This window comes from Thermobia domestica, chromosome 18 (assembly GCF_964235325.1).
Source record: "Thermobia domestica chromosome 18, izTheDome1.hap1.1, whole genome shotgun sequence".
NCBI classification, from domain to species: domain Eukaryota; kingdom Metazoa; phylum Arthropoda; class Insecta; order Zygentoma; family Lepismatidae; genus Thermobia; species Thermobia domestica.
Window position 1 is genome coordinate 26,411,985 of NC_137471.1, and position 27,524 is coordinate 26,439,508.

The 27,524-nt window shown below is 35.7% G+C and overlaps 1 protein-coding gene across 1 annotated transcript in view; it reads left to right on the top strand.

Moving 5' to 3' along the window:
* The window catches only part of LOC145674912 (obg-like ATPase 1), a gene marked incomplete at its 5' end in the record, with an annotated part of 187,156 nt that overhangs the window by 149,442 nt on the left and 10,190 nt on the right, over positions 1 to 27,524 (top strand). The window contains 1 exon segment of the mRNA XM_081745171.1: positions 21,122 to 21,244. Coding sequence (XP_081601297.1) covers positions 21,122 to 21,244 — 123 coding nt within the window.

Consider the following 27,524-nt stretch of genomic DNA (forward strand, 5'->3'; position numbering starts at 1 on the left):
TCATCTCGGAAAATAAATCAATTTCAGTAGTTTACTATAAAGCATTATAGATGCCGCCTTCAATATATGATCCCTTTGTTTACTATCATCGACGAATAAACAAGCAGCCCTGATGCATATGGAAGGTTTATTAGGTTAAAATATGCCTAAAATTCAAAATAGTGAAGAAAAACAAGTTGAGTCCAACGGACTTACCTCATCACTTTGTGTTACAAAAAAGGCTTATCATTTTAAGTGTTAATAAAACATGAAATACAATATACAGTATTTCAACTGAAAAAGATAGTATCCTATTAGTTATGCCACATTTCGTCAAGCAAAGTGTTAGAAACAACCAGGAAAACTAAGATTAATACACAAATATTCAGATCATGTCTTGCCCCCCACTTTTAACGTCCAATCGCCGCCACTGTATATATATATATATAGAGAGAGAGAGAGAGAGAGAGAAAAGATAGGGTGTACCTGAAAAATGTGCATCAACTCTGGGAGATAATTCGTGACATCAAAAGAAATCAAAAAGTCCTCTTGCATGTTGTCGAATTCCGCGTCGTGTACGAGGGACAGGGGTGCCAACTTGGATTTGACAATCGAATCCTGACAATTGGAACGGAACAGAAAGATATGCACAAAATGCGGGAAATGTATCTTAGTATCATGACATCATCATCATCATCATCATAGGTATTCTGCCTTTATTGGCAGGTCACTTGCCGCAGCTGAGAAGCTTCCATGCTCCACGATCCTCCGCTAACCTTTTCGTCTTCGCGTATGATCTTTCTGTTTTAATATCATCCATTAATTGTAGTCTCTTTCGCCCCCTCCCTCTCTTTCCCGCCACCATACCCTCTAGGACGTCCCTCATGATACAATCTCTTCTTAGGCAATGTCCCAACCAGTTTCTCTTCCTCTTCCTAATAATATCTAAAAGTGTTCTTTTCTCACCCACCATTTCTAACACTCTCTCATTCGTTTTCCGCTCGACCCAACTAACTCTTTCCATTCTTCTTCACACCCACATTTCGAAGGCTTCCAGTCGATTTTCTTCACCCTTACGCAATGTCCACGTTTCCGCCCCATACAGCACAACACTCCACACGAAGCATTTTATGAGTCTTTTTCTCAACTCTTTGTTCAAGGTCCCACAAAACAGACTTTTCTTTCTTTTAAAGGCTTCTTTCGCCATTCCTATCCTTGCTTTTATTTCACGTTCGCATTTCATGTCATTACTAAGAACACTACCCAGGTATCGAAAACTATTCACTTGTTCTATTTTCTCCCCTCCTACTTCTTTTATATTTGAGACAGACCCCTTCGTTCCAATCACCATGGCTTTTGTCTTTCTAACATTTATTTTCATCCCATATTCTTCAAAGACCCTTCTCATTTTTTCTAACATTTTATTGATTTTCTTTTCAGATTCTGCAACAAGGGCCATATCGTCTGCAAATCTTATGCATCTAATCATTCTACCTCCTACCGAAATGCCATCATCATCATGTAGGCTCTTTTTTACTATCTCTTCTAGATAGACATTAAATAGTGTTGGCGAGAGGCAGCATCCTTGTCGAACTCCCCTTCCAATTGTACTCTCTTCCGTCAGTTCTTCCCCTATTCTAACACTTACTTGTTGGTTCATGTATAAGTTTCTTATGAGTCTTCTATCTTTCCATTCCATCATGACATCAAAACTAGTTAAATGTGGCTATGAAGATCAGCAAAATGGTACATTAGGCAGTTGCGTAGACAGACATAGTTTGTGTATGTATGCATATATGTGTGTATGTGTGTGTGTGTGTGTGTACTTTTTAAAGTTGTATATATTTTATAATTGAACAGGCGATGTTAAAAATTAACTAGAATTTGAGCGTTAACTATTACCGAAGTTTTCAACAACGGAAAATAAAGGTAGCTTACATTTAGTATAGTGTGCCTAGTTTTTTCCAGATTTTGAAAAACTTAACCCTATTCAAATGATGCAATTTCATATCTACCAGTTCCGTTACCCAAGAGACGAGACATTTCTAGTCTCGTCTCATTTTCGAAACGAGAAGTACATTTCTCAGATTCGAAAGGAGACCAAAAACAAAGACAACTCTCGACTCGTTTTCAAGCCGAGACATTTCTCTCAAGTCTCGTGTCGTGGCAACACTAGTTTATCATCCAAGTGTTCTCAAACATTGATTTAGAGTTACATGATTTATAGGATAAAAACCATGGATTCATAAAGTGATTGTACGAACACAGTGAAGATCTATACAAGTCATTCAGTGACGGATCCAGCGATCGCCCCCCCCCCTCCAGAAGAGGAAACTTTCTTATTTTATATATAAACAAAACATATCGCAGAGTTTTGAGCTCTTAAAAGTAGCAGTGTTACAACCCACCGCCCCCACCCCCAGAAGTCCGTCCTGAATCCGCCCCTGCAGTTTAAATGATGCTATATCACAGCCAGGGCCGGATTCTGGGAGGGGGTTAGGGGGATGTAGCCCTAGGGATACGCACGAGACAAGATTTGAGGCTGTCTCGTCTCGAAAATATGATGTAAAAGCGATGTCTCGACTCGAAAAATGTATTTCTCTATTGGAAGAGCTTTGTCTTCTCGAATTTTGTGAGAAAAATTCTGTCTCGACTCGTCTCGTGCGCATCCCTAGAAACCCCGGGTCTCCATGTAGACAGGGGCCTCCACTCTGTTCAAAATCTCAACTCAATAAAAAGAATCATGCAAGATACAATCATTATCATAAGATAAAATATGACCAAAAATATGAAACATATTTCCTTAAGTTTCCTACTATATTTTTACAGAATGTATTAGGCAAGTGAGCAGGGGCTACACATTTTTTCTAGCCCCAGGCCTCCACATGGGTTAATCCAGCCCTGATCACAGCCTTCGTGGACCTCTTACAACGACAAACGAGTCTGATAACTTCTAGATGAGATCAAGGCATAAAATTTTGTATATACATATACAAAACGAGATAAAAAGAGGTTTTTGTTCTACAATTGAGACCATATGTGGATTTTTTTTGGGGGGGAATCGAGACAAGAAGTGATTTCCACATAATTTAGGAGACGAGACGAGAAGTGATTTCCACATAATTAAGAGTCTTCATCCCGGCGAAATTAAGATACCGCTAATTTTACAGTAATTATGTGATATCTTCAAATAGATAAAAGACAATTGAAATATGGAACAAGAGCGCCCTATACAATATTATTTTGCTTGAGGTACCGTTATCACAAGTCACATAGCGGCTTTCCGTTTTCAGCTGTTTAGAAACGCGAAAATAAATGCCGATTTTCAAAATGGATCGAAATCGAAAGCAGATAAGTAAGTCGTGATAACGGTTTCTCATGTAAAATAATATTGTCTAGGGCGCTCTTGTTCCACATTTTGATTATCTTTTATCTATTTGAAAATATCACATAATTACTGTAAAATTAGCGGTATTTTAATTTCGCCGGGTGAAGACTCTTAAGGAGACGAGACGAGAAGTGATTTCCACATAATTTAGGAGACGAAACGAGAAGTGATTTCCATATAATTTAGGAGACGAGACGAGAAGTGATTTTCACATAATTTAGGAGACGAGACGAGAAAATCTTATTTCTCATCTCTTGAGCAACACCTTTGACCATACTCGTATTTGACAGGTATTACCACTTTATGGAACATTTTTGATATTTTTAATAGATGCGTGATATGCACTTTATGATTGTAATATAAGGTCTTAATATTAATAGCGCAAGTTTATTTCCGTCTGCTCCCAAAACTCGACGTAAAAACTCTTTTCGAAAACGTCATTACAACAAATAAATCATGAAGTGAAATCTTTCAGTTGAACGTCCCACGATTATGCCCTTTAAACTATAAAGAATTAGAATGATTAAGGTAAGTGGATGATGGTGAAAGAATTGGTGGAATGATACTGTGGGAGGGAAAATGGGAGTACCCGAAGAAAACCCCACGGACACGACTTTGTCCACCTGAGAACTCCTTCGTGGTTAGCGTACGCGCGTTGGGCGTGGGAGACACGTGTTCGATTCCCGGCGGGAGCTCAGTAGATCCCGTCTCATGTAGCCTCGCTGCTGAAAGGGTCGTTAAAATCAACTCAACTACACTCAACAAACTTACTTAGCCGGGATTCGAATCAGGGACTCCATGCATCAGAGGTAAGCGTTCTACCACTGAGCCATCTTGCCCCCCCCCCCCGTTAACAACTTATAAATCAGAATGAAATATCACAAACACTATGTTATATTGGTATAATGCTGACATTCATGTTACTAAAGACTGTTTTACTGTATCGTATAACATGTCAAAGTGAAATTAGGTGATGTGATGATGCTCTTAAGAGTCTTCATCCCGGCGAAATTAAAATACCACTAATTTTACAGTAATTATGTGATAATCTTCAAATAGATAAAAGATAATCGAAATGTGGAACAAGAGCGCCCTAGACAATGTCATTTTACATGAGAAACCGTTATCACGACTCACTTATCTGCTTTCGATTTCAAGCCACTTTGAAAATCGGCATTTATTTTCGCGTTTCTAAACAGCTGAAAACGGAAAGCCGCTAGGTGTCTTGTGATAACGGTACCTCACGCAAAATAATATTGTCTAGGACACTCTTGTTCCATATTTCAATTATCTTTTATCTATTTGAAGATATCACATAATTACTGTAAAATTAGCGGTATTTTAATTTCGCCGGGATGAAGACTCTTAATATCCGAAAATGTTTTCTTTTAACACGTTTGGGATAACTGTACGTAAATGAACTTTTTTATTTATATTCTGTCTGTATGGGTGTTCCTTGATTCGAAAGGGTAGGGTGGAGACTATCAGTAGAGTGCCTATCTAGGTCTATGAAATAGGCTACCGGTAAAAATAGCCTATTCCTCCCGTTTGAACGAAATCTAATACTAAGCTACGGCGCAAATGCAGCTATTTTACAGACTAAATACAGTTGAACTTCGATAACTCGAATTCCATGATAGCTCGAAGTTTTTTTTCCACATTCTCTTGAACTCTTCATAACATTCAATGTTAAAATAACCTCTGTAAGTCGAATGTTAAAAAATCACAACCTCGATAAGACGAATTATAAGGGTTTCATAAGTAGATAGTAGTAGTCCAAACTAGTGGGTGGGCAAAACAAAACTAGTTTTTCGATTTTCTGTTTTTTAACACCATTTTGAAAACTTTCAAAAACAATTTTTTAACCGGTTTTAGTTTTAAAATTGGTACGCTTTTCTGTCAAAACCGGTTCGAGCTTCTGGCATAAACCGGTTTTGGAGAAAACCTCAATGACGATTTGTCTACAAACCGGTTTCGTGTTTTTATATATAGACTATATTTTAAAAAAAACAGTTTTGCTCATCTCTCGTTTAAACCAATTCATATTTTGCATACATAGGGGTAATCAAGTAGATAGCTAGTTATTTTATTAATGTTTTGGTATATTATTCTTTAAGTTTCAGTAAGTAAAATGTTTTGGTTCCTCGCTGAAATTAAAATTCAAGAATTCCATTAACTATACTGTCTATTGTCGTGTGCTAGTATTATGATGAATGGGTTAATGAGAGCAGGGGTAAAAGTAGATCTGAAAAGGTAGAGGGACCCATGACGTCACGCCCTTTCGTGTGCCTATCTTTATCCATTGTAATTTTAGGAAGTAGAGGGACGTCATCAGGGCCGTAACTTGTGAGGGGCAAGGGTCCCGAGAGGCTACCCGTCGTTCGAGAGGGGGCCATTTTAAGACAAAATTTTCTTACTCCATATACGATACGAACGTGAAATTATAAATGAAGCATCAAAAAGTTTCACTAGATTACATAAACAAAACAACATACAAAAGGTAAATAAAAGAAAAAATGAGTGGTGGGCCCATTTCAGTAAAAAAAAAAAAAAAGTAAAACACTGAATGGTATGATGGTCCTCATATCTGTTTTTCGTTGTTGAATTATTTTGATGGCTATTCCGAGAAACCCAGGAATTTATTTCGGGGGGGTCCAAACTAAATATGAAGCTATTTTATATTAAAATTGCCCCTAAAATTAGGCTAAATTTTTAAAAAGTCGAAATTTCGGGGGGGTCCGGACCCCCGTGTCCCCCCCCCTTCCGTACGTCCCTGCCGAGAATTAACCATCAAAACGTAATACCCGTCCCCTTGAATATTGTATATATTCAACAAACTTTAAAAGTTCGTTACTGAATTCTCTGTCCAGTGGCGTATTTATGATTTTGTTTCGGGGGGCTTTGATAACTTTCGTGGGGGGCTTTGCTTGAAAATGTGAAAATTTTGCAAGATATTTCATATACTTTACTATTAGGGGTCCTAGAGATAATATTTATTCGTATGGCTTTGAGATTTGTCAATACTGTCCCATTAATTAATTTATCATGTATGGAACGGGCCCATGGTCGTAACTAATGGCCCCCAGACCTTGCCGCACGCAAGGCCCCACAAGCTCCGAGGGGCTCATAAAGAGTAAGAGAAAGATGAAAAGAGGGGTCCAAGAATTTGAAAAATAACTTGTCTAGGGGGCCCAAATACGCGTATTAATACTTGCCCCCCAGGAAAAAAAATCGAAGTTACGGCGCTGGACATCATATATCTTCTTTGGAAGTGGGGGAACGGCATCCCTTGCGTTCCCTCTCATATTTACCCCTGAATGATAATATATTTTAGTAACAGTTTCACCTTGATTGATAGACCGTCAATTTTTAGGTTTACAAGGGAAAAAAATGTGCAGTTGTACATATTTCCAGTAACTTCCTTGTCGAAAGCTATCGTCGATCAGCAGATATTCGCGCAAGATGATATTATCTGAGTAACCAATGCGCTTCATAGTTCTCATTATTATTATCAAAGGTCGCGTGATTTCTTCCACAAAAACTTTTTTTTTTTTTTTTTGTCGTCTCTTGTTTAGGGTAACGCTAACTAAGATATTACAAATGAATTCACAGGGCGTTATGAAGTTATTTCCGTTACAGAAACTAAACTTCCCTATGGATCTCTGATAACGCAGAACGTTCATTTTTCTTTTGGTGTTACAAAGCACAAATGTGTTCAAACGAAAAAGAAAGGGAAAAAATGCTCTGCAACGCATATTTCATTCGCATTGATCTCTGTTGTGATCTTGGAAGGTTCTTTCTGGCTCCTTGTACAAAACTCAAGGCTTATCTGTAACTTTTGTCACTAACCGTGAGGTAATTGAACTTTCAAGTCAAGTTACTGAGTACGTAATTACCTTCATGTAAACATTAACAGTGTTTTGTTCTCTTTTTTGTTATATTGTTGGTGTAATTACATTTCAACAGCACTTGCTTTGTTGAAAAGTATTGTGCATTTACAAGTACTATAATTACTAATTAACCAATCAAATAAGACTGGTTGTAACATTTAAATTTGCATTTCCATTTTTTTTTTTTTTTTAAATTTTTAAAGGTAAAACACAATGGTATGTTGGTCTGCATATCTGTTTTCCGTTGTTGAATTATTTTGATGGCTATTCCGAGAATTAACCATCAAAACGTAATACCCGTCCCCTTGAATATTGTATAGAATATAGGCCTATTAAACAAACTTTAAAAGTTCGTTAGTGAATTCTCTCTCTCTGTATATATATACAACTTCAATGATAAGGAACGTGTTTGAAGGACAAAGACAAGACTAGTTTTCATATCAAAACTGTATTCGCTAGTGTTTGAGAGTTGAGTTCTTGTATTTGACAACAATTAAGCAATTCATGCTGGGATTTGTTTGCCCATTTGCTTTACACCGTCAATGTGACCTTAAACTAATGCTACCTAAACATGATTTATGTATGTAGCATTCAAAAGAAGATCAGCTTAGGCCTAGTAAATTTAACTACCATCATCATGAAGTATGGTAGTTAAATTTACTAAGCTGATCTTCTTTTGAATGCTACACCTATAAATCATGTTTAGGTAGCATTAGTTTAAGGTCACATGGACGTCTAGTATCATAAGCTGCCATTCAACAAGAAATATTTATTTTAAATAATATAGTTATGACAGATTTTGCCGGCCCTGAGCATCGGTGCTGAAAATGGACACTCGAACCCTGAACCCACGCGCATTAATCTATTGATGAGAAAAGTGCTGTACAATAGAATATTAAAAATACATTAGCTTGTAAATTACTTCGACAAAAAAAAAATATATATATATATATATATATATATATATATATATATATATATATATATATATATATATATATATATATATATATATATATTCTGGTAAAAGAAAAATTTCACGTATTCTTTCAGAAATCCTTTTGGTGATTAACAAAATGGCTCCTCCATCTGCGTCTCTGTTAACCACGCAATATGTAAATACCTTCTACTACATATATTCGCAAGCATGCACGCGCAAAAATAACGCAAAACACATTGAAAGAATGGCGTTTTTGTTCAGAATCTTCACGATTCGCTTTAAATAATACAACTTTCGTGATCGTAATTGGCCAAAATGGAGGATAAAGCAGTAGCTACGATTAAGCCAATGTTCATTGTTACAACATATTATTATTATTATTATTATTATTATTATTATTATTATTATTATTATTATTATTATTATTATTATTATTATTATTATTATTATTAACTGACCTCAGAAAGAGTTAGTAACTCCATCCATTCTGAAAAATACAATCTTGGACTTACACATGAAGTGTTATGAACCGAACAATTTGAACTTTACTTTGTCAACATTTTCCACTCTTTCTCGAGCTCTTTTTTTCGGAATTTCGACAGAAAAATTAAAGAATGGGAGTATTTTCTGATTGACAATGGCATTATGGTAATAAGACTTACCACTCATTGTCAACATTTTCTAATCAATGTTTATAGTTTACGTTCCCTTTCCACCGTATATGATAACCTAATGTACATTTATCATAAAGATGATGCCAAAAACAGCAACAACAAAACAACCTTAAGAAAAAGCAACAACGGCATTTATGTGATTATACGCGCGGCCAAAAGTTTTACGCCCATTTCTTTTAAAGCCTGCTTATATTAGAATAAATACAATATTTGAGGCGCCTAGTATGAAAATCCGACACATCCATTTAGCTTAGTTTCGTGTACTTTTGCAAAACGTGCAGTGAATTTCCATATAAATAAACGTACAAAGTCCCATATTTGAACGTTTTTTTTTTTTAAATTATTATGATATACTAAGCTTTTAATCAAAATACTGTTTCCGTAGAATTCCTTTAGATCAAACTTATAACAAGCGATAAATAAATTAATTTCGGTAAAAAAAAAAAAAAATGGATTTGGCGGGTTTTGGAACTAGGCGCCTCTTTCGATCGTAGGCTAAATTAAGGTATTTCCTATATCCAAAATACCTCTCAAAAAATATACAAATTTTTACGGTAAAAGAAAAGACATCCACAATTAGCCTACTAAATATTCCACCGTCAATTTTCAGGTTATTTCCAGTATCCATAAATACACTCATTTTTTTAACCCTCGCACTACCAACGGAGGGGGAGGGGTACTTTGTGCCCACCAGAGTATGTTTGTTGTAATTATTCTTCTAATCATTTCTTTAAAATTATTTTTAAAAAATATTATTACTCAACATGTTTGTTTAAAGCGTATTCCTTACGGTGGTGTAAATTCAAAGTTAGTGTGTCGCATAAATTTGTCATTTTAAGTTGGTAGACACAAAGTACCCCGTGTTGGTAGGAGATGTGACTGACATTTCGAAGTTTCACTCCTAGATGGCAGTATAATAAATACCTGTTATCCCTATCCCGTGTACTGATCACTTCAATCATTGTAGATTTTTGTGAGAGTTTCTAATGTGTTTCTGGGGGCCGCGGTGGCTCAGTGATAGAGCGTTCACCTCTGGTGCTTGGGGTCCCGGGTTCGATCTCCGCCCCCGCCAAGTGAACTTTGTGGTGGACAAACACCGTGTGCGTGGGTTTTCACGGAGTTCTCCCGTTTCCTCCCACTTTCTTCATTCCACCATTTCATTCATTACTCATTATCACCGTCTCCTTTAGCCTAACCGGCATAATCGTGGGACGTAAAACTCAAAGATTTCATTTTTTCTAATGTGTTTCTTTTGGTATATATATATATATATATATATATATATATATATATATATTAACAGGTGGGTATAAAATGACCTTCCTTGGTACTACGCGCTACAAAAAATACCTAGGTTGTGTGAGGGTTACAGATTTTTAATTAATAATAATATTTTGCACTATGGAGCGCTAGAATTTGACCGCTCACTTTCAGGATATTGTGTCGAAACAATGCACATATGAATTTCATGTTTCATCGCAAGATTATTATAACATATTATAATTGCCTTAACCCTAGAAAGACCATGCCCGCAGTGCTAGTGCAGAACTAAGGGGAGGAGGAGGGAGGCAAATTTGCCCGCGCTGGTTTTGAGTAACTTTCTGAGTGTATTTGTTCAATTTGAGTTAACGTGTTTAACTACATTTAAAAAAAAGAAACTTTTTTTTAAGGAATTGTGCTTTTTATTTGTAAAAAAAAAACAGGCTAAATACAGTATGTAAGTCTCCTTATATATTATACTAAATTTCTTATAATACTATGCAGAAAACCAGTATTATATAACTAACACTCAACAAGTTTTATGAAAGCCTAAGTGTTTATAATAGAAAGGAGAAAACTGACATTTTAGAAAAGTAATAGAAGTTTTAGATATAAAAATACAAATGAAAAGAGTTTTAATGAAAACATTGATTGGTAGCACCTATTAACACCCGGGGGGGGGGTCAAATCGGCCCGCGCAACATGATTTTTTTTTTTACAAAAGAAAAATAATGTAGTATATTCCAGTTGAAAAAAGGCGAAAATGAGCCTTTCATAAAAAAAAAGGCATATTAATCCATATAAACTAAATAAAAACAACTCGCGGGCAAAATTGATCTCCCCGTAGTCTTTCTAGGGTTAAGGGTTCAGTTATAAATTATTGTTAAAAATATTTAAAAAAAAAAAATACGAACTGTTGTCCACGAGATGAGATAAGGTTCTTCCATCTCGTCTCGTAAATTTTGTACAAGCCTTACCTCTCTCGATTCTCAAAAAAAAAAAAAAAAAATCTTTCTAGTCTTCTGTTTTATCTCGTTTTGTAGATTATTATACAACATTTAGCCCATACTTTTCTCATAATTTTATCAAAAAGTCATCAAAATCCTTCCCCGTCACAAGAGGTCCACGAAGAGTGTGATATAATAACATCCAAGCCATATATATTATTGAACTACAGTCTATAATGGTCTTGTGTATCTTTAAACATTGATAAATGGCTTTCATTGTGTTCTTACAATCACTTTATCACTATATAGAGATTTTATTGCCTACTAGAAATTATGTAACACTAAAACAGTGTTTGAGATCTAAGACTCGGGTGAACTAGTGCTATCCACGATAGACTCCAAAATTTCTCGTTTCGAGTCTCGGGGGCCGCGTGGCTCAGTGGTAGAGCGTTCACCTCTGGTGCTAGGGGTCCCGGGTTCGATCCCATCCCCCGCCAAGTGAACTTTGTGGTGGACAAACACCGTGTGCGTGGGTTTTTCTCGGGGTTCTCCCGTTTCCTCCCACTTCATTTCACCATTTCATTCACTACTCATCATCACCGTCTTCTTTAGCCTAACCGACATAACCGTGGGACGTAAAACTCAAAGATTTCATTTCATTTTTTTTTCATTTCGAGTCTCGTCTCGAAAAAGAACGAAAATTGTTCTATTTCTCGTCTCGTCTCGTGGTCAATACTAATTTACGAATAAATACAATACTGAGCACATAATATTCGGGTATATTTTTAACGTAATAAATAAGTCAAACTGTCACACCGGGAAAATTCGGGTGATAATGTCGCAAAATTCATCTGATTTCTCTTTCGGACTACCAAACTATAATATTATGATTATTAAGTATTCTGCCTTTCGGCAGGTCCTGGGACTAATGAGGATTATTTTTCTCTCTTTTTTTTTTAAATTTTAGATTTGGACCTGGAAATGTTTCTTCCACTTTTCTCGATCTTCAGCTTCCTCTTTTAACTCCCAATATTTTCTCCTATCTTTCAAATCATCGATCAGCTGTGTCCTTCTTCTTCCTATTCCTCGCTTCCCTTCCATCTTTCCTTCTATGGCGGTATGAAGAACACAATTTCTTCGCAATATATGTCCAATCCAATTAGCCTTTCTACGAAGGATGGTGGATAGAAGTGTCCTCTTCTCTCCTATCAGTTTTAAAACATCTTCGTTTGTTGCTCTCTCTGTCCATTTTATCTTCTCCATTTTCCTCCAACACCACATTTCGAAGCTCTCTAAATATTTTTTCTCTAATTTCCGTAATGTCCAAATGTCTGAACCATACAGTCCAATGTTCCATATATAGCATTTGACCAACAAAGTCCAATATCGAGCCTGCTGCTTAAGAGTGATCGTTTCTTGTTGAATGCTTCTTTAGCTATGGCAATTCTTGACCTGATCTCTTTGGTGCAGTAAACATCTCTCGTCAAAATACTTCCCAGATACTTGAAATTATCAACCTCTTCAAGTTCTCTTTATTGATTCTACTCTGATTCGTAAGGGCGTGTTTCCACGGGATATTCTCATGACTTTCGACTTTTCGATGTTAATTTCCATTCCATACAGTTTTCCAGTGTCAACTATTTTGTCAATCATCTCCTGTAGTCCTCCTTCGGTTTTAGCTATTATAACCGTATCATCTGCATAACTGATCTTGGTAATGATCTGCCCTCCAATCTTGAAATCTCCGATTCCCATTAATGCTTCATTCATTAAACATTTACTGTAAATGTTAAATAATTGGGGCGACAAACTACATCCTTGTCCGACTTCTCGTTCAATCTCCACACTATTGGTTTCTCCTTCATTCAAGCGCATCTTCACTCGTTGTCCTATGTACAGGGTGCAAATGAGTCGTGGATCTCTCCAGTTGACTATAATAGCCTAGGTATAAATATGGGAGGTTGTTACAGGAATAAGAGGAAAATCGGTAAGGGTGACGAAATGATTTTTTCCGTATGAATTCAGTGTCGACGAACAGGCTTTTTATCGTATATACAAACGAGAGGCGATAGAAGGGCCGGATTAACCCATCTGGAAACCTTGGGCTAGAAAAAAAAATGTAGCCCCTGCTGACTTCGCCTAATACATTTCTGTGGAAGTAAATAGAAAAGTTAAGGGAATACACGTAGTTCTACATCAACCATGACGTGCATTACATGGTACTTAATGGAACTTTCCAAACGCGTAAAAAAACACAAAGTTACAATACATGTACAGTATATTTATACTAGGTCCATAGTAGGCTAGTATAGTTTATTTACTGTAGGTAATAAGGATATCTGCGTAAATACTGTTGTATTATGTGTACACGTGCATAAAATATATATATACGTGTGTCTTTCTTTTGTTCCTCCTGCCTCCCTAGGAAAAAATCCTGCGAGGTGGTTGTAACTATAATAGCGTTAGGATATCTATAAACTTATATAACCTTTCATTTCATACTTTTAATAGTCCATTCTTTGCTTTTTCAAAATGATTTTGCATTACACACACGCACATAAAAAAAAGAATGAGTGCTGATGTACTTTTGGCACACCACATTTTGGAAGTTACAAGTAAAATTCAATTCTTTGTATGAAAAGACATATTTATAAGGAACAAATTTCTGCAACGACAGAATTAAATACAGGGTAATAGACCTATAGTTGTATTTTAGGTTTACAAGTGTAGGATTACTGCTGTAAAATCATTACAAGTGCTTTACGACATATAAAATAATTGAGTGCATATGAAAGATGACTGTATTAGATACTATTTTCCACCGGCGGTGTATTTCCGCATAGTGTACAGAAGCTATACTTTATATTTACAAGTGGAGCGTTATTAGTTTGAAACTCCACCAAGTGCTATTTAACTGCCAAAATCCACTTCTTTTGACTATCCTCGCTTACGCATATAGCACCGTCATGCTCTCTTCGGACGCATTTCTGCGCTGTCTCGCGGCCCACCAGCTTCACACTGTTCTGACTCGGTTAGAAAGCAGTCGTACGATTTAGCTGTAATTTAATTCTAATTTTTCTGCAATTACGTCTGGTGACCCCCTTGAATTTTATGTGTGTCAAGTGAGATAGTTTAATATCTTTTAGGGGACAATAAGAAGGAAATTAGTTAAAGAATTTATAATTTTTCAATAATTATTTCGAGTGATGTGCTGAAAGTAAACCTGCACGCAAATATATTATTTCAAGTTTGATTATTCAATATTAAAGTCATTTATCAGAAATTTAACTTTCGCGGAATATACGATATGCAAATAAATGTGAAGAAGAAATTGGTAAAATTAAACCATCGGAATTCTTCATTAAAAATCAGAAAAAAATAATTCCTAATATAAGTAATTGGGGTACAGGAGGACAGCAGGAGTGTATCAAGGGGGGGCAACCGCCCCTTCTCCCAGAAGAGGAAACTTTCTTATTTTATGTATAAATAAAGCCCACCCCAGAGTTTGGAGCTCTTAAAAGTAGCTCTAAGTAGCAGTATTACAACCTCCCCCCCCACCAGAAGTCCGTCCTGGATCCGCCCCTGGAGGATAGAGGCGTAAGTATTCTTCAAACAGTCAATAAACTTCATGTGAAGGTGAGGTCAGACAAAAGTGTTATCAATAGAGACCGGATGTTTAGGCATTAAAAACCTAGAAAATAGGCAGGCAAATAGGCACTTAAAATTTAAAAAATAGGCAGTAAAATAGGCACTAAAGTGTAACTCGAAATAACGAAGATAAATACTCAATACAATTAAAAAAAATAAATTCAAGTCATAGATATTGTTCAAAGAATATAGAAACATACCTGTTTGTTAATATTTTTTAATGTATATATAAAAACGAAGGTTGACATGTATTCTATGTGTATTTTGTAAATACATTCTATACAGCGCTTTATCACTACATATAACAGCCCAAATTCTATACATTTTAATCAGTACACACAGCAGTCCAAAGTTTTACAGCACTTTATTAGTACACATAGCAGTCCAAAGTTTTATTGCATCTTATTACTACAAACACCACTTATTTCTCGAAGAGGCAGAATCCTTTCTTGAGATACTAAATTATATATTTTTACCAATAAAGCCTTATTTCGAAGAAAATGCATAGAATAGGCAACATTAGGCACTAAAGCAATTATTTAGGCAGGAAGGGGCCAAATAGGCAAAATAGGCAAAATAAAATTGACTTAAATTGACACTATAACAACCTATAAAAACTTTAAAACGTTATTTTTGACCATATCTTTAATATTAAAGAATAGGCATTTTGCCTAACATCCGGTCTCTAGTTATCAAGAAAATAAGTAGACTGGTATCAAACTTGACTCCTTTTGCCTTAGCGAAAGTTAAACTCAGATTTTGCAGTTCGATAATTTAGGCGCAATGGCAACAACATTTAGACCTCTGTCGCACATTTTCTTACGGCTATTAAAAGGTTTAATTTTCTTCATTGTGATAATAATAATAATAATAATAATTCCTGTATTTTATATAATGAGAAAAAATTCTTCAAAAGAGGAAATTGCAAGTTCAACGACCAGGATCCCATGTTTACTAATAGCAGTTTGGCGCCAAAACGACTAGCAGAGAGTGCTGCCCCCTAACGTTTAAGTAATACTCTACCAATGGAAGGAACGTGTCGTAAATTGGAAAATTAGATTTGCAAGCATCCTGAGAATAAATGAATCCTTCCATCTTTGTTTACAAAAAACAAAAAAACAAAAAAATATATCTTTTAGTATAACAAATTGGCTGCTGGATGGGCGGGCCAGAATATAAAGATTGACACGAATTTGCTCGAGAATGAAGATATTGCATGAATTGTGGGTAACTAATTTCTTTGGATGTCTCCACACAGGCTCCATTTTCTTAATAATCTAATGATTTGGACTTTTGTTTTCTTCAAAACAAGCCGGCCCCCTCTGTTTCATGTTACCGGTAATTATTAATTTTAACCTACAAAGAAACAAGACCAGTGGAACTAATAGTGTACATTCCGAAACGTGTAATTCCGTTCTACGCTGTTACGAATGAAACATTTTTGAGGACATTGCCTGGTGGTTGGAATTTTTGTGAATTAAGTTGTCATTTGAAAAAAAAAAAAAAAAATCATAGGTCTGTTATTATTTCTATTGTTTTCTCTTGAAAATAATAAGTAAGGTTAAAGTGTTTTTAATTAATTCATGCTGCAAGTTTAAATAGAAGTTTTCATCTACATACAAGCCGGGGCGTCATTTGGGAAGGGTAACGGGGCAATTAGCCCTCTTTGAGTTTGAGAAACATACACTTTTCAATAAACTGTATACTAATTTAGAAGAACGTAAAGCACGTCGGTAGACCATCTTTCTCCTCTCCCCTGACAAAACCTGTAATGAAGCCATTGTTTAGAAATTTCTAACCCAATTGAGTAAGGACGGAGGGACACGGTAGATTACTTACCTCTGGTGGACAAGGTCCTTGGTTCAGTCCTTGGCCAAGTAAGTTTGTGGTGGACAATATCGTGTACGTGAGTTTTCTTGAGACATTTCCGTTTCCTCCCACTTTCTCATTCCGCTGGCACAGAATACCTAGGTGTGGGGCTCTGATATTCAAGAATCAATTTAATTCTGCAATTTAATTAGCGTTTTGTGGGGGGAAGTGTCCACAAATGAGTTGAATACCATTTGATATGATAGCTCTTATAAGCTCTTGTTGCCCACGAGACGAGATATATATTTACAAATTCGAGACGAAACATTTCTCTAGCCTCGTGGGCAAAACTAGTTCATCCAAGTCTTGGACCTAAAAAACTATTTTAGTGTTACAGAATTTACAGTATAAAACCTACAAATTAATATAGGGATTGGGTGCCTGCAGGTGGGGTGGGGTGGGGGTGGGGCAAAATGAGCAATTGTCTCTGAATTTTCTAAAGAGCTTCAGTTCTTCAAAACACATTTCAAGATAGTTCCCGTTACAGTACTGAATCGGGCGCTTCTGGTTATAAGTGCCCTAGTCTTTACATTTTGAAGAGCAACAATGTTTATTTATTTATGTCCAATACAATGTATAAGAAAGTGTGAGATTTTAAAGTAGTGCTTTACTATATTTTTGTAATTTGTGTCCTTTGCGTGACACCGTTTTATTTACAAGCTTGAGGACGTAGTTCTGGAGATTGCCGCCTGTGGCGCGTATGTTAAGAGTTCTTTGGCCATCTAGTGAGAAGCGCTAGTACTACTTAATGCTTTTTTTTTTTTAATTAAGAAAAATCAAAGGTCAAACTTGAAAGTATTGCCTACACTCTACAGTGACATGCAATTGTCACGATGTAATTTTATTTACCGTAATTATACATTATAATAATTACATATAAATTGTTATTTTTTAAACTCTAGATACCGAGTTAATTAATTTTTAAAAAAATATTTGATTTGTTCAGTCTGTAAGGCGTTCGGTAGCGAGGTAAAATCAATTAAAATGTATCAGAAGGATAATAATGTAAAACTTGTCTTTCAGGTTGTTTCAAAGTGACATAATTATATATTAAAACATAATTAATACTTAACTAAAGTATTTATGGTTATCGATTTATGATCTTGTGATGAACTCGTGTGTCACTTGAAATACTAGTGTGGTCAATTATATTCTGTTAATTATGTCTTTAAAAAAAAAGAAAGAAAGATAAATATTGTGCCAATCAGCAACATTATTCACCTTATCCAATTTACGGGATGGTTCACTTGGAGATGAAATTAATTTACAGTATACCTTATACCAGCTGTTTCAGATTAAACATATGTAGGGCCGCGGTGGCTCAGTGGTAGAGCGTTCACCTCTAGTGCTAGGGGTCTCGGGTTCAAACCCTGCTCCCGCCAAGTGAACTTTGTGGTGGACAAACACCGTGTGCGTGGGTTTTCTCGGGGTTCTCCCGTTTCCTCCCACTTTCTTCATTCCACCATTTCACTCATCTCTCATCATCGCCGTCTCCTTTAGCCTATCCGGCATAATCGTGGGACGTAAAACTCAAAAATTTCATTTCATTTTCATTTCATTTCAGATTAAACATACAATGTGTATGAACCAGGAAAATTTGGAGGTAAAAGAATGAAACAAAAACCGAGATAGAAAAATATCACACAATGCCTCGAGTGGAACCTTCTGCCTGCCCCAGACGACCCTGTATCTGGGAGCTTAAGCAAAAATTTGTTAAGTGGAAAGCTACTATATCATCCCCTACATTGATGAAAAAGGTTGTGGAAATCCCAGCGAATAGTTGTTCGTGTGTCTACCCAGGGCCAGCCTTAGGCAATTTGCCTCCCGTGTAATGGCATCACCCCACCCCTCCATTTCTCCAGAAAGAACAAATCTTAAAAGCCACGATTTAAAGTATGCTACCCCATTATGAGCCACGAAGGTTGTGGAAAGAGCACTCGTACTCAAAAAGTATCTCAAGCGGTAAAGCGTTGGCTTCGCATTCGGAAGATTGTGGGTTTGATTCCCGCTGCCGATCATCCTGACGGGTTTTCCAGGGTTTTCCTCAATTCTACCAGGTAGATGTCCGGATGGTACCTGTTAAACGCCCTGGCCGAAACCTTCCGAAATCCTTCCCAATGTTATTGCTGGTCCAGTATAAAATGACCTCTGAGCTGTATCCGATGATTGTTAAATAAATAAATAAGGTTTAAACACTTCAAATACTATCTCGTTGTGTCTGTCTGTCTCTCTCTCTCTCTCTTTTTTTTTCTTTTTTAATAGTTGTGTTACTGGAAGATAAAGCAAACACACCTGCAGAGGAAAGTTAGTATTCCTTTTTATAGAATTCAGTATCAAACTTCAATCTCAATGTATCAGTTTGCAATTCCAGTGCAACTAGCTCTTTTATTTTTATTTCTTGATTTTTCTTGAACTTGTTTGTGACAAAGACGAGACTAGTTTTCGTATCAAAATTCTGAAATTATTAAATGAAACAGGCATTCGCTACTGTTCGAGAATTGAGTTCTTGTATATGACAACATTCAAGCAATCCATGCTGGTGTTTGTTTGACCATTTGCTTTAGCACTGTCCATGTGATCTTAAACTGATGCGAATTAAACATTAGTTATGAATGTAGTATTCAAATAGAAGGTCAACTAAATAAATTTAACTACCTACATAATCATGAAGTCTGTTTCCAACAAGAAATATTTGTTTCGACAGATTTTGCTGCCCCATGTTGCAGATTCGACCCTGTGTCCACCATTTCCGAAGATGGGGAACATCTTCCCGTTTGAAATTGTCTGCTTACCCTCCAGAGTCCCATGATGTAGGGCCATATGGGAAAAAGAAATGAGGCTTGAGTCCCTTACCTAGATCTTGTCTATTCTAGGCTGAAATTTCCTTCTCCTCTAGCCCAAAGGTCATAGAACGACATTAAACTAAATAATTTTATTTCATTTCTCAAGGTTGGGATTATCATGCATTGCTTCCATGGACTTCTTTTTCACTTAACGTTTGAATTTTAAAAAACAATGGACATATCTGGTTGAGAGTTAATTGTCTTTTTACAAGGTACGGTGGCTTAGTGCTGGAGCACGTAACTCTGGTGTAGAAAGCCCCTGGTTCGATCCCATCTCATGTGTGTGCTTGACAAAATTGTGTCCTTGGATTTTTCCGGAGTTCTTCCTTTTCCTCATACAACATTATTTCATCAATTTCATAATCATTCGTGTTCCCTGCAGTGATAGCACAAGTTGGGTCACCCGAGTAATTACAAGTGAGCGTGATGTCAGTGTAGTAATGAGGGTGAGATATCAAAATGATGTGAGTTGACCAATCAAAAACAGTAAAATGATATCGAGAAGCGGTCTTTTGGAATCGATTTAGCATCTCAAGAATAGGTTCTACCTTATTCTGTAACAGAGTCATCCCGGCGGGAGCTCATGTGGTTTGGATTCCACGTTAATCAGTAGGTCCTGTCTCATATATTTGACAGTACATATATGCCATGCATGCGTAGATGTCGAAATGTTCATGTAAAAAGAGGCAAAAGATTTGACTACCCTATTCTTTTTACGCGGTTTAAAATATAAAAACGCCGTTTTCTCGAAAATTCAGTTTGTGACATTCCTTTTTTTCCCCCTTAATCAATTCGATCCTCATAGTGTTTCAAAATGTAGGCCGTTTGGAAATTTTAAACCTTCATAACTCCCTTAATTTTGGGTCATATGATAAAAAAAAATCATGTGATTTCTAATTTTGGTTAAAAGAACTTGAGCAGTTGTTAAAATAATTATTGAGTATTTTAAATGACATGATAATGTGCGTCATGAAGATTGAATCGGACATTGCCGCACTAGTGTAATCACACCATGCTCAGGTATCTTATTAGCTTTTAATTTTAATTGTATTTCAATACGTAGGTTTTGTTGCATTTGTAATTTTCTGGTATTTCAATGTGCAGTTCTCATTAGTTTCATATCGTACCTCTTTCATTTAAATTGATTTTTAAACAACTCTCCACCTGTTGAAAGTGTTTAGTAGGCCTATTTTTTGTTATTCTTACTAGTATGTACAGTACGAAATTAAAATATGCCTATCAGAACAAAAATTAAACTAATATTTAAAAAATATTTTCCCATGTTAGATTCTAATTATATTAATTTCTTTCGCTTATCTTCGCGACCCCCCATGAAATCTTCTTGCGACCCCCACGTTTAAAAACCCTGCCGTATACAATAGCCTTAAAGTCACAATTTAAATTCGTTTCGTCAATAATTTTGTGACGAGGACAAATCGTTAAATTGCCGACGTCCTCATTCGCCCCCCCCCCTCCCTCCTTCCAATCGATCAATGAATCAATTTAAAAATATTGTCTGTGACAAATTATTTGTTAAGATTTGATGACTAATGAAATCTAATGTGTAACATCATTAGTATTATTAGATTTATTAGTATTAGTAAAGTATTATTAGATTTATTTATTTTTTGTCTCATTTATTTATTTATTTATTCATGTATTTATTTATTTATTTATTTGCAGAAGGGAACCAAAGCGCCTCAAGCGGCAGGGAAGATCCACACTGACTTTGAGAAGGGTTTCATTATGGCCGAGGTGATGAAATATGATGATTTCAAAGAAGAGGGATCAGAAGCTGCTGTCAAGGTAGCTATTCAACATATTAATACACTTAACTGCAGTGGCGGATCCAGGGAGAAGCGATCGGGGAAAACTTTCTTATTTTCACCTCAGAAGAGAAAACTTTCTTATTTTATATATATGAATAAAACCAATCGTAGAGTTTGGACCTCTTAAAAGTAGCAGTGTTCCAACCCACCGCGCCCCGAAGAAGTCCGTCCTGGATCCGCCCCTGTTTAACTGTTAGGCCTGCTATGCACTATAGGATAAATCCTTTGGAAATGTCTTACGTTTTTTTCCAAAAGTCAAAATCTCAACGTGTATGGCATCAAATTACATGTCATTTCCTAGGTTCTGAATGATTTTATGAGAGCACGCTCTGTTTCGGAAAGAAAATTCATAGGATTTCGATTTAAGCGACATCAGGTGAGAGAAAGTGAAAACAAAACAACAAAAGCCAGTCGTATGTGGGTGAAAGAGCAAACAATACTCGACCAAATGAAGAGTGGTGCAGGGACTGATGTATGTTTTGCTCATTTATCTCTTTTGTTTTTTAGGTGTGCAGTTTAACAATATAGCGACTGGTATCATTATCAGTAGGATGTATAGTCGTGTATGGAACAAAAGGGTAGGATTTCGTAGGAAATATGTCGTAACGTTTTTCCTCGGATAAATCCTAAGATATTTCCTAGGACTTATCTCATACTGTATAGCAGGCCTTAATGCAAAACAAAGACTCAAAGACGTATGCTGGAATTTATTTGCTAGATCCGCAAATTTTCGGGAGGCGGGGGAGGGCAAATTCAATATGAATATAAATTATATTAAAGTTTGTAAAATTAGACTAAATTTGCAGAAAAGTCAAATTTTCAGGGTATCTAAGTCTCCAGGACCCACCTGTTGCATAATCCCTCACAAGGGGAATGATACAAAGTGCGTAATTGATATTTTAATAGAATAGGTAGGAGAAAATTAGTTGATCCTGGTGAGAGTTTAAAAAAAAAAACACTTAAAAAGTGTGTAGTTTATACAAGAATATCATGACTTCATTAATATTACTGAACAACACGCATTCTTTTCAACCGTGCTCACTGTTTCTGTGTTTTATCCCTGTCGTTTCTCTATATATTAAAGTGCTAGGTTTATATGTTTATGGACGTTTATGTGTTTGTAGCTAATCTATCTATTAAAATGCTACAATAGCAACAAAGGCACCTGAGCTCCAACCTATAACTTTGAATTTCAACTCTTTGATTTACGGTTATTTGTGATTTCATGTTTAATAAGACAAATATTTTAAAGTATGTGTACTTTAAATAAATTATTTAAATGGACCCGTTTTTCATAAAGTTTATCTTTTTTAAATTATTGTTCAAAGCCTTTGCATTTTAATAAGCCTTCTCCAAAATCAATGCAAATGAATTCTCCTGCCATCCTTGGAGTTCTTATAAACTACACGTTTGTGGATGTTTATATGTTTGTGGCCAGTCCTTTCAACAACGAGATCTCGGAAACTACAGGCTCTAGAAAGATGACGTTTTCACTGATCAATTGCAAATTTTATGTAGATTGTCCAGTTCTAATTGAATATTAAAAAAAAAAAAAAAAAAAAAAAAACATGGTCATTATTTTTTATTACATTTTTACAGGTACACTCCAAGTGTTGAAATTAGAAAAAAAAACTAAAGCATCATATCCTACGCATTACACATTCCAACACCACATATTTGTATACGTGGGTTGCATACATCTCAGGCGTTTGTTTCATGGACAAATCATAATGAAAAACGAAGGATAAACTGCAGTCTAAGATGAATCTTTATTATTTGGAGTGTTTTGTCCAATGAACACCATATATCACTCAATAATTAATTGTGTGTGTAATGTATTTACTTATTACATACTGCATGCAAAAAGAAAGAAAAGACTGATCATACATGAATTAAAAACTCCAACCGGAGGTAGGCTCAAATCTTGCAAACGGTGCGAGATATTGAAAAAGTAATAGAAAAATCTCCCCTTTATGGTATCTCTTGCCAATTTTTATCAAAACGTCTTTCAGTTGTCTTTGTAAAGGGACATGTACAGATATGAGGAATAACAAGGAGATTCATGCTCATATGTGAACGATGCGCTGTGTAGAGAGTGCAGGTTCAGCTAGTTCTTCTGACAATGATATCTTGGATACCACAAGCTCTAGAAAGGTGCCATTTTCACTGATCGATTGCAAATTTTGTGTATATTGTCCATTTCTAATTGAATATTTAAAATACATGACCGTTATTTCTTTATGACATTTTTAGGGGTACACTGAAAGTGTTGAAATTTTAAAAAGTAAAGCATCATGTCCTACGAGTTATACATTCCAACACCACACATTTGAATACGGGATTAGCATATTTCTCCCGCGTTTGTTTCATGGCCAAATGATAATGAAAGACGCTGAATAACTATTTCTCCAGTCTAAGATCAATCTTTATTGTTTGAGGTATTTTGCCCAATGAACACCGTATATCGCAGACGTTATAATTAATTGTGTATGTAATGTATTTGCTTATTACATACTGCATGCAAGAAGAAACTAAACACTGATCATACACAAATTAGAAACTCCAACCGGAAGTAGGCTCAAATCTTGCAAACGGTGCGAGGTATTGAAAAAATCTCCCCTTTATGTTACCCCATGCCGACTTTTATCAAGCTGTCTTTCACTTATCTCTGTGAAGAGACATGTACAGATGTTGTGAGGAATAACAAGGAGTTTCATGCTCAAATGTTGGATGATGCGCTGTGTAGAGAGCGCAGGTTCAGGTAGTGCAATATAAAATAGTTGAACAAAGATGATTGAATAAGTGTGTTAAGAGATAATATGAGATAAATTAGTTTCGAAAGAAAGCGATACAAGGGAAAGAACGGATACATTTGGTGATCACGTATTTTAAAGAATAAGAACAAAAAGAAGTGGTAAGTGTGCATGACTTCGATGAACGAGGACCTCAGTTCGATTTCCATTGGAAGAGCATCGAAAGCACTAAAATGGTTTATAGCCTGCTTTAAAGTTGATGTAAAGGGGACAAGCTTTGCCGGTAGATGTCACTACAGTCTTCGTATCTCTCTCATATATTTTTTACCTTTCACGAAAATTCACAATTTCTCTTACAAATTTCAGCCTAGAGACTTCAAATTTTTTACAGAAGGAACTTAATAACCTATTGAAGACAACAATTTGTGCCGAGTTTTTGTTTAGAATTTTCTCCATTGTTGAAACAGTTATATTCATTGTTGAAAGGTTTGAATATCCATTTTAACAATCAAGCCATTCCAACAATGAAGAAAATTCTAAATAAAAAACTCGGCACGAATTGTTGCCTTCGCTAGGTTATGAAGTTCCTTCACTAAAAATTTGAAGTTTCTAGGTTGAAAGTTGTAAGAGAAATCGTGAATTTTCGTGAAAGGTACATAAGAGAGGTACGAAGATTGTAGTGACATCTATCAGCAAAACTTGTCCCTTTAAACCAACCTTAAACTGTAGATATACGTTCTACATACCTTCCTTGCTAATAAACGTCTTGAATACAAATCAACTAAGCTAATCAATTAATAAGCTTCTTAAAAGAGAAATAAGAGCCTAAAATCTTCAGTGACACTATCTACTGCTCATTAGCTTATCATAAGTATCGAAAACTTGGTATAAAACAAAAGGAGTTGCGGGCTTCAGAGATCAGAGACCAAATGAATTAAAAATATCAGATAAAATCTTATTTCTATGAATTACATATAACAAAATTTTAAAATGCGTGACGATTGAAGAAAAACAACAATCCAACCATTTTATTAGGATGTGCAGACTCGGTTGCTACGCCTATGGTTCAAATCTTCAGAACGACTGAATGGATCACCTTCATCAGCGAACTTGATCCTTAAATTTTTGACGTTCTGTATCCTGGATAAGATTGATGATGATCCATCAAATAATTTTTAAGATTTTGTGCCAACGGACGGAGCGACTACATATGAAGGGTAAGGGGGAAAAAATAGAAATAGTCACAAAACTGCATTTTCGAGAAAACGGCGTTTTAATATTGTAAAGCTGTATAAAATGAATATGATTAGTCAAATCTTTTGCCCCTTTTTACATGGACATTTCTACATCTACGCATGCGTAGTACATACAGTCAAATAGTACCAAGAGTCACCAACAGATAGGACAAAACACCCGTTAAAGCACAAACATGGACTTTCCTTGCTTTTTTCCCCTTACCCTTCATATGTAAAAGAGTCTTTGGTAAACTACACTCCCTTGAAGTTAATTGAATAAACAAGGAAAAACTGTACTACCAGTTATCACAAAGCAGAGCAAATAAATAAACAAGAAAAATACTGTATTACCAGTCATCACAAGTAGATCAATTAAATAAACAAGAAAAACACTGTACTACCAGTCATCACAAGCAGATCAATTAAATAAACAACAAAACACTGTACTAACAGTCATCACAACCAGGGCAATTAAATAAACAAGAAAAACACTGTACTTCCAGTCATCACAAGCAGAGCAATTAAATAAACAAGAAAAACACTGTACTTCCAGTCATCACAAGCAGAGCAATTAAATATACAAGAAAAACACTGTACTACCAGTCATCACAAGCAAATCAATTAAATAAACAAGAAAAACACTGTACTAACAGTCTTCATAAGCAGAGCAATAAAATAAACAAGAAAAACACTATACTAACAGTCTTCATAAGCAGAGCAATTAAATACACGAAAAAAACACTGTATTTCCAGTCATCACAAAGCAACGTATGTAATGAACAAGGAGCGAAAGTGCGTCCACAAGAGAAAAAGGTTACTGTATTATTTAAGAGGTCTATCAGTAAGTTTCTGATAATTCCTACAATTGCCTGCTTGCGCCCATGCAGATTATTTTGTCAGAAAAAAAAATGCCGGTGAAAAGCAGAGCGGTAGACATCTTGAGACACTGCTGAGAGTTCATCAGAAACTTTCATACTTGGATTTTAAAAAAATGCATCTTCCTCAAAATCAACAGGGAACCGACATATTTTAATGACATTTCCCAGGAAAAGAATTTATAACCATTGCATCATCAGGTCAGGCCATAGATATTATGACTGTATGAATATCTCACCTAACATAGTATTTGTTCATAGTATATTGATTATGTCTAACAGGATAAAATATACTGTTTTCAAAAGTTGGTGATCTCTTGTTGGTAGAATGGGTGAACGGCAGAGAGGGACGTCCAATATGTCGATTGTACAGAAATAATTTCATTCCGGTGAAAAGAAACTTAGTCGAAATGAAAGGCTAATCGTCTGAAAGAAAACTCTGTACTTATATTTTTGTGTTTTATTTAGACTTTTAATGCATATCGTTTAACATTTTATTTTGCAGGCAAAAGTACAAGGCATATTTTTTGAAATTAGGATTAGTACTTCCCGAATTGTTCATTCTTTCATTTCAATAAAGAAGCAAGCTAAACGAGTGGTTTTGTTGTATCAAACTATATTTAACAGACAAGAAATTGCGTTCCGTATAGGTTCTCACAGAGAACCCAAGTGCTGTTCCTCTATTGGGAACAAATTTGCCTCTCGATTTGGTCAAAGTGAAAACATATAGATTTTAGTTGAAAATCAAAGGTCTTAAATTTGTTCCATTCTTCGTCGTAAGTGAATTAATATCTAGAATTGGTATGACAAAATTAATACAAATGCTTGAAGAGCAGAACTTCAAATGAAAACAGTATGTTTGGCATCACAGACACGTTCTTTAGCCTTAACGCTAGTATTTCATTTTCCTATAACTATGTAGGAGTTTTTAGATTTAGAATACTAAAGATATTATCGATATGTTAGCCCTCATCATTGGTTTAGTGGCCAGCTGGTCAGGTCTCAAAACACATGACAAGATACAAAATATAATATCGTTGAAGGACTGGTAATTAAAGAAAATAATAATATAAAACTTAATGATTGATAAAAAGACTGACATACGTTTTAATGAAACTGTGTCATTAAAACGAATGAATCCAAATTAAAGTCGAACACGTGTATTGTGGACAAAGAGTGGGAAAACAGGTATTACTAACAGTGAAAGACGAATAAAGACGTTATGACAATAACTAGCCTTCGGCTAGCTGGGGGCTTTGTCCTCAGACCCCCACGTTTGCTCGGCCTAGGGCGTAGTACCTCTTAAGCCATTAATTCTACGGCATTTCAAGTTTCTTTTCCTATTTCAACTATCTAAAAGATAAGATTTTGTATCCCAAGAAAACGCCCATTTA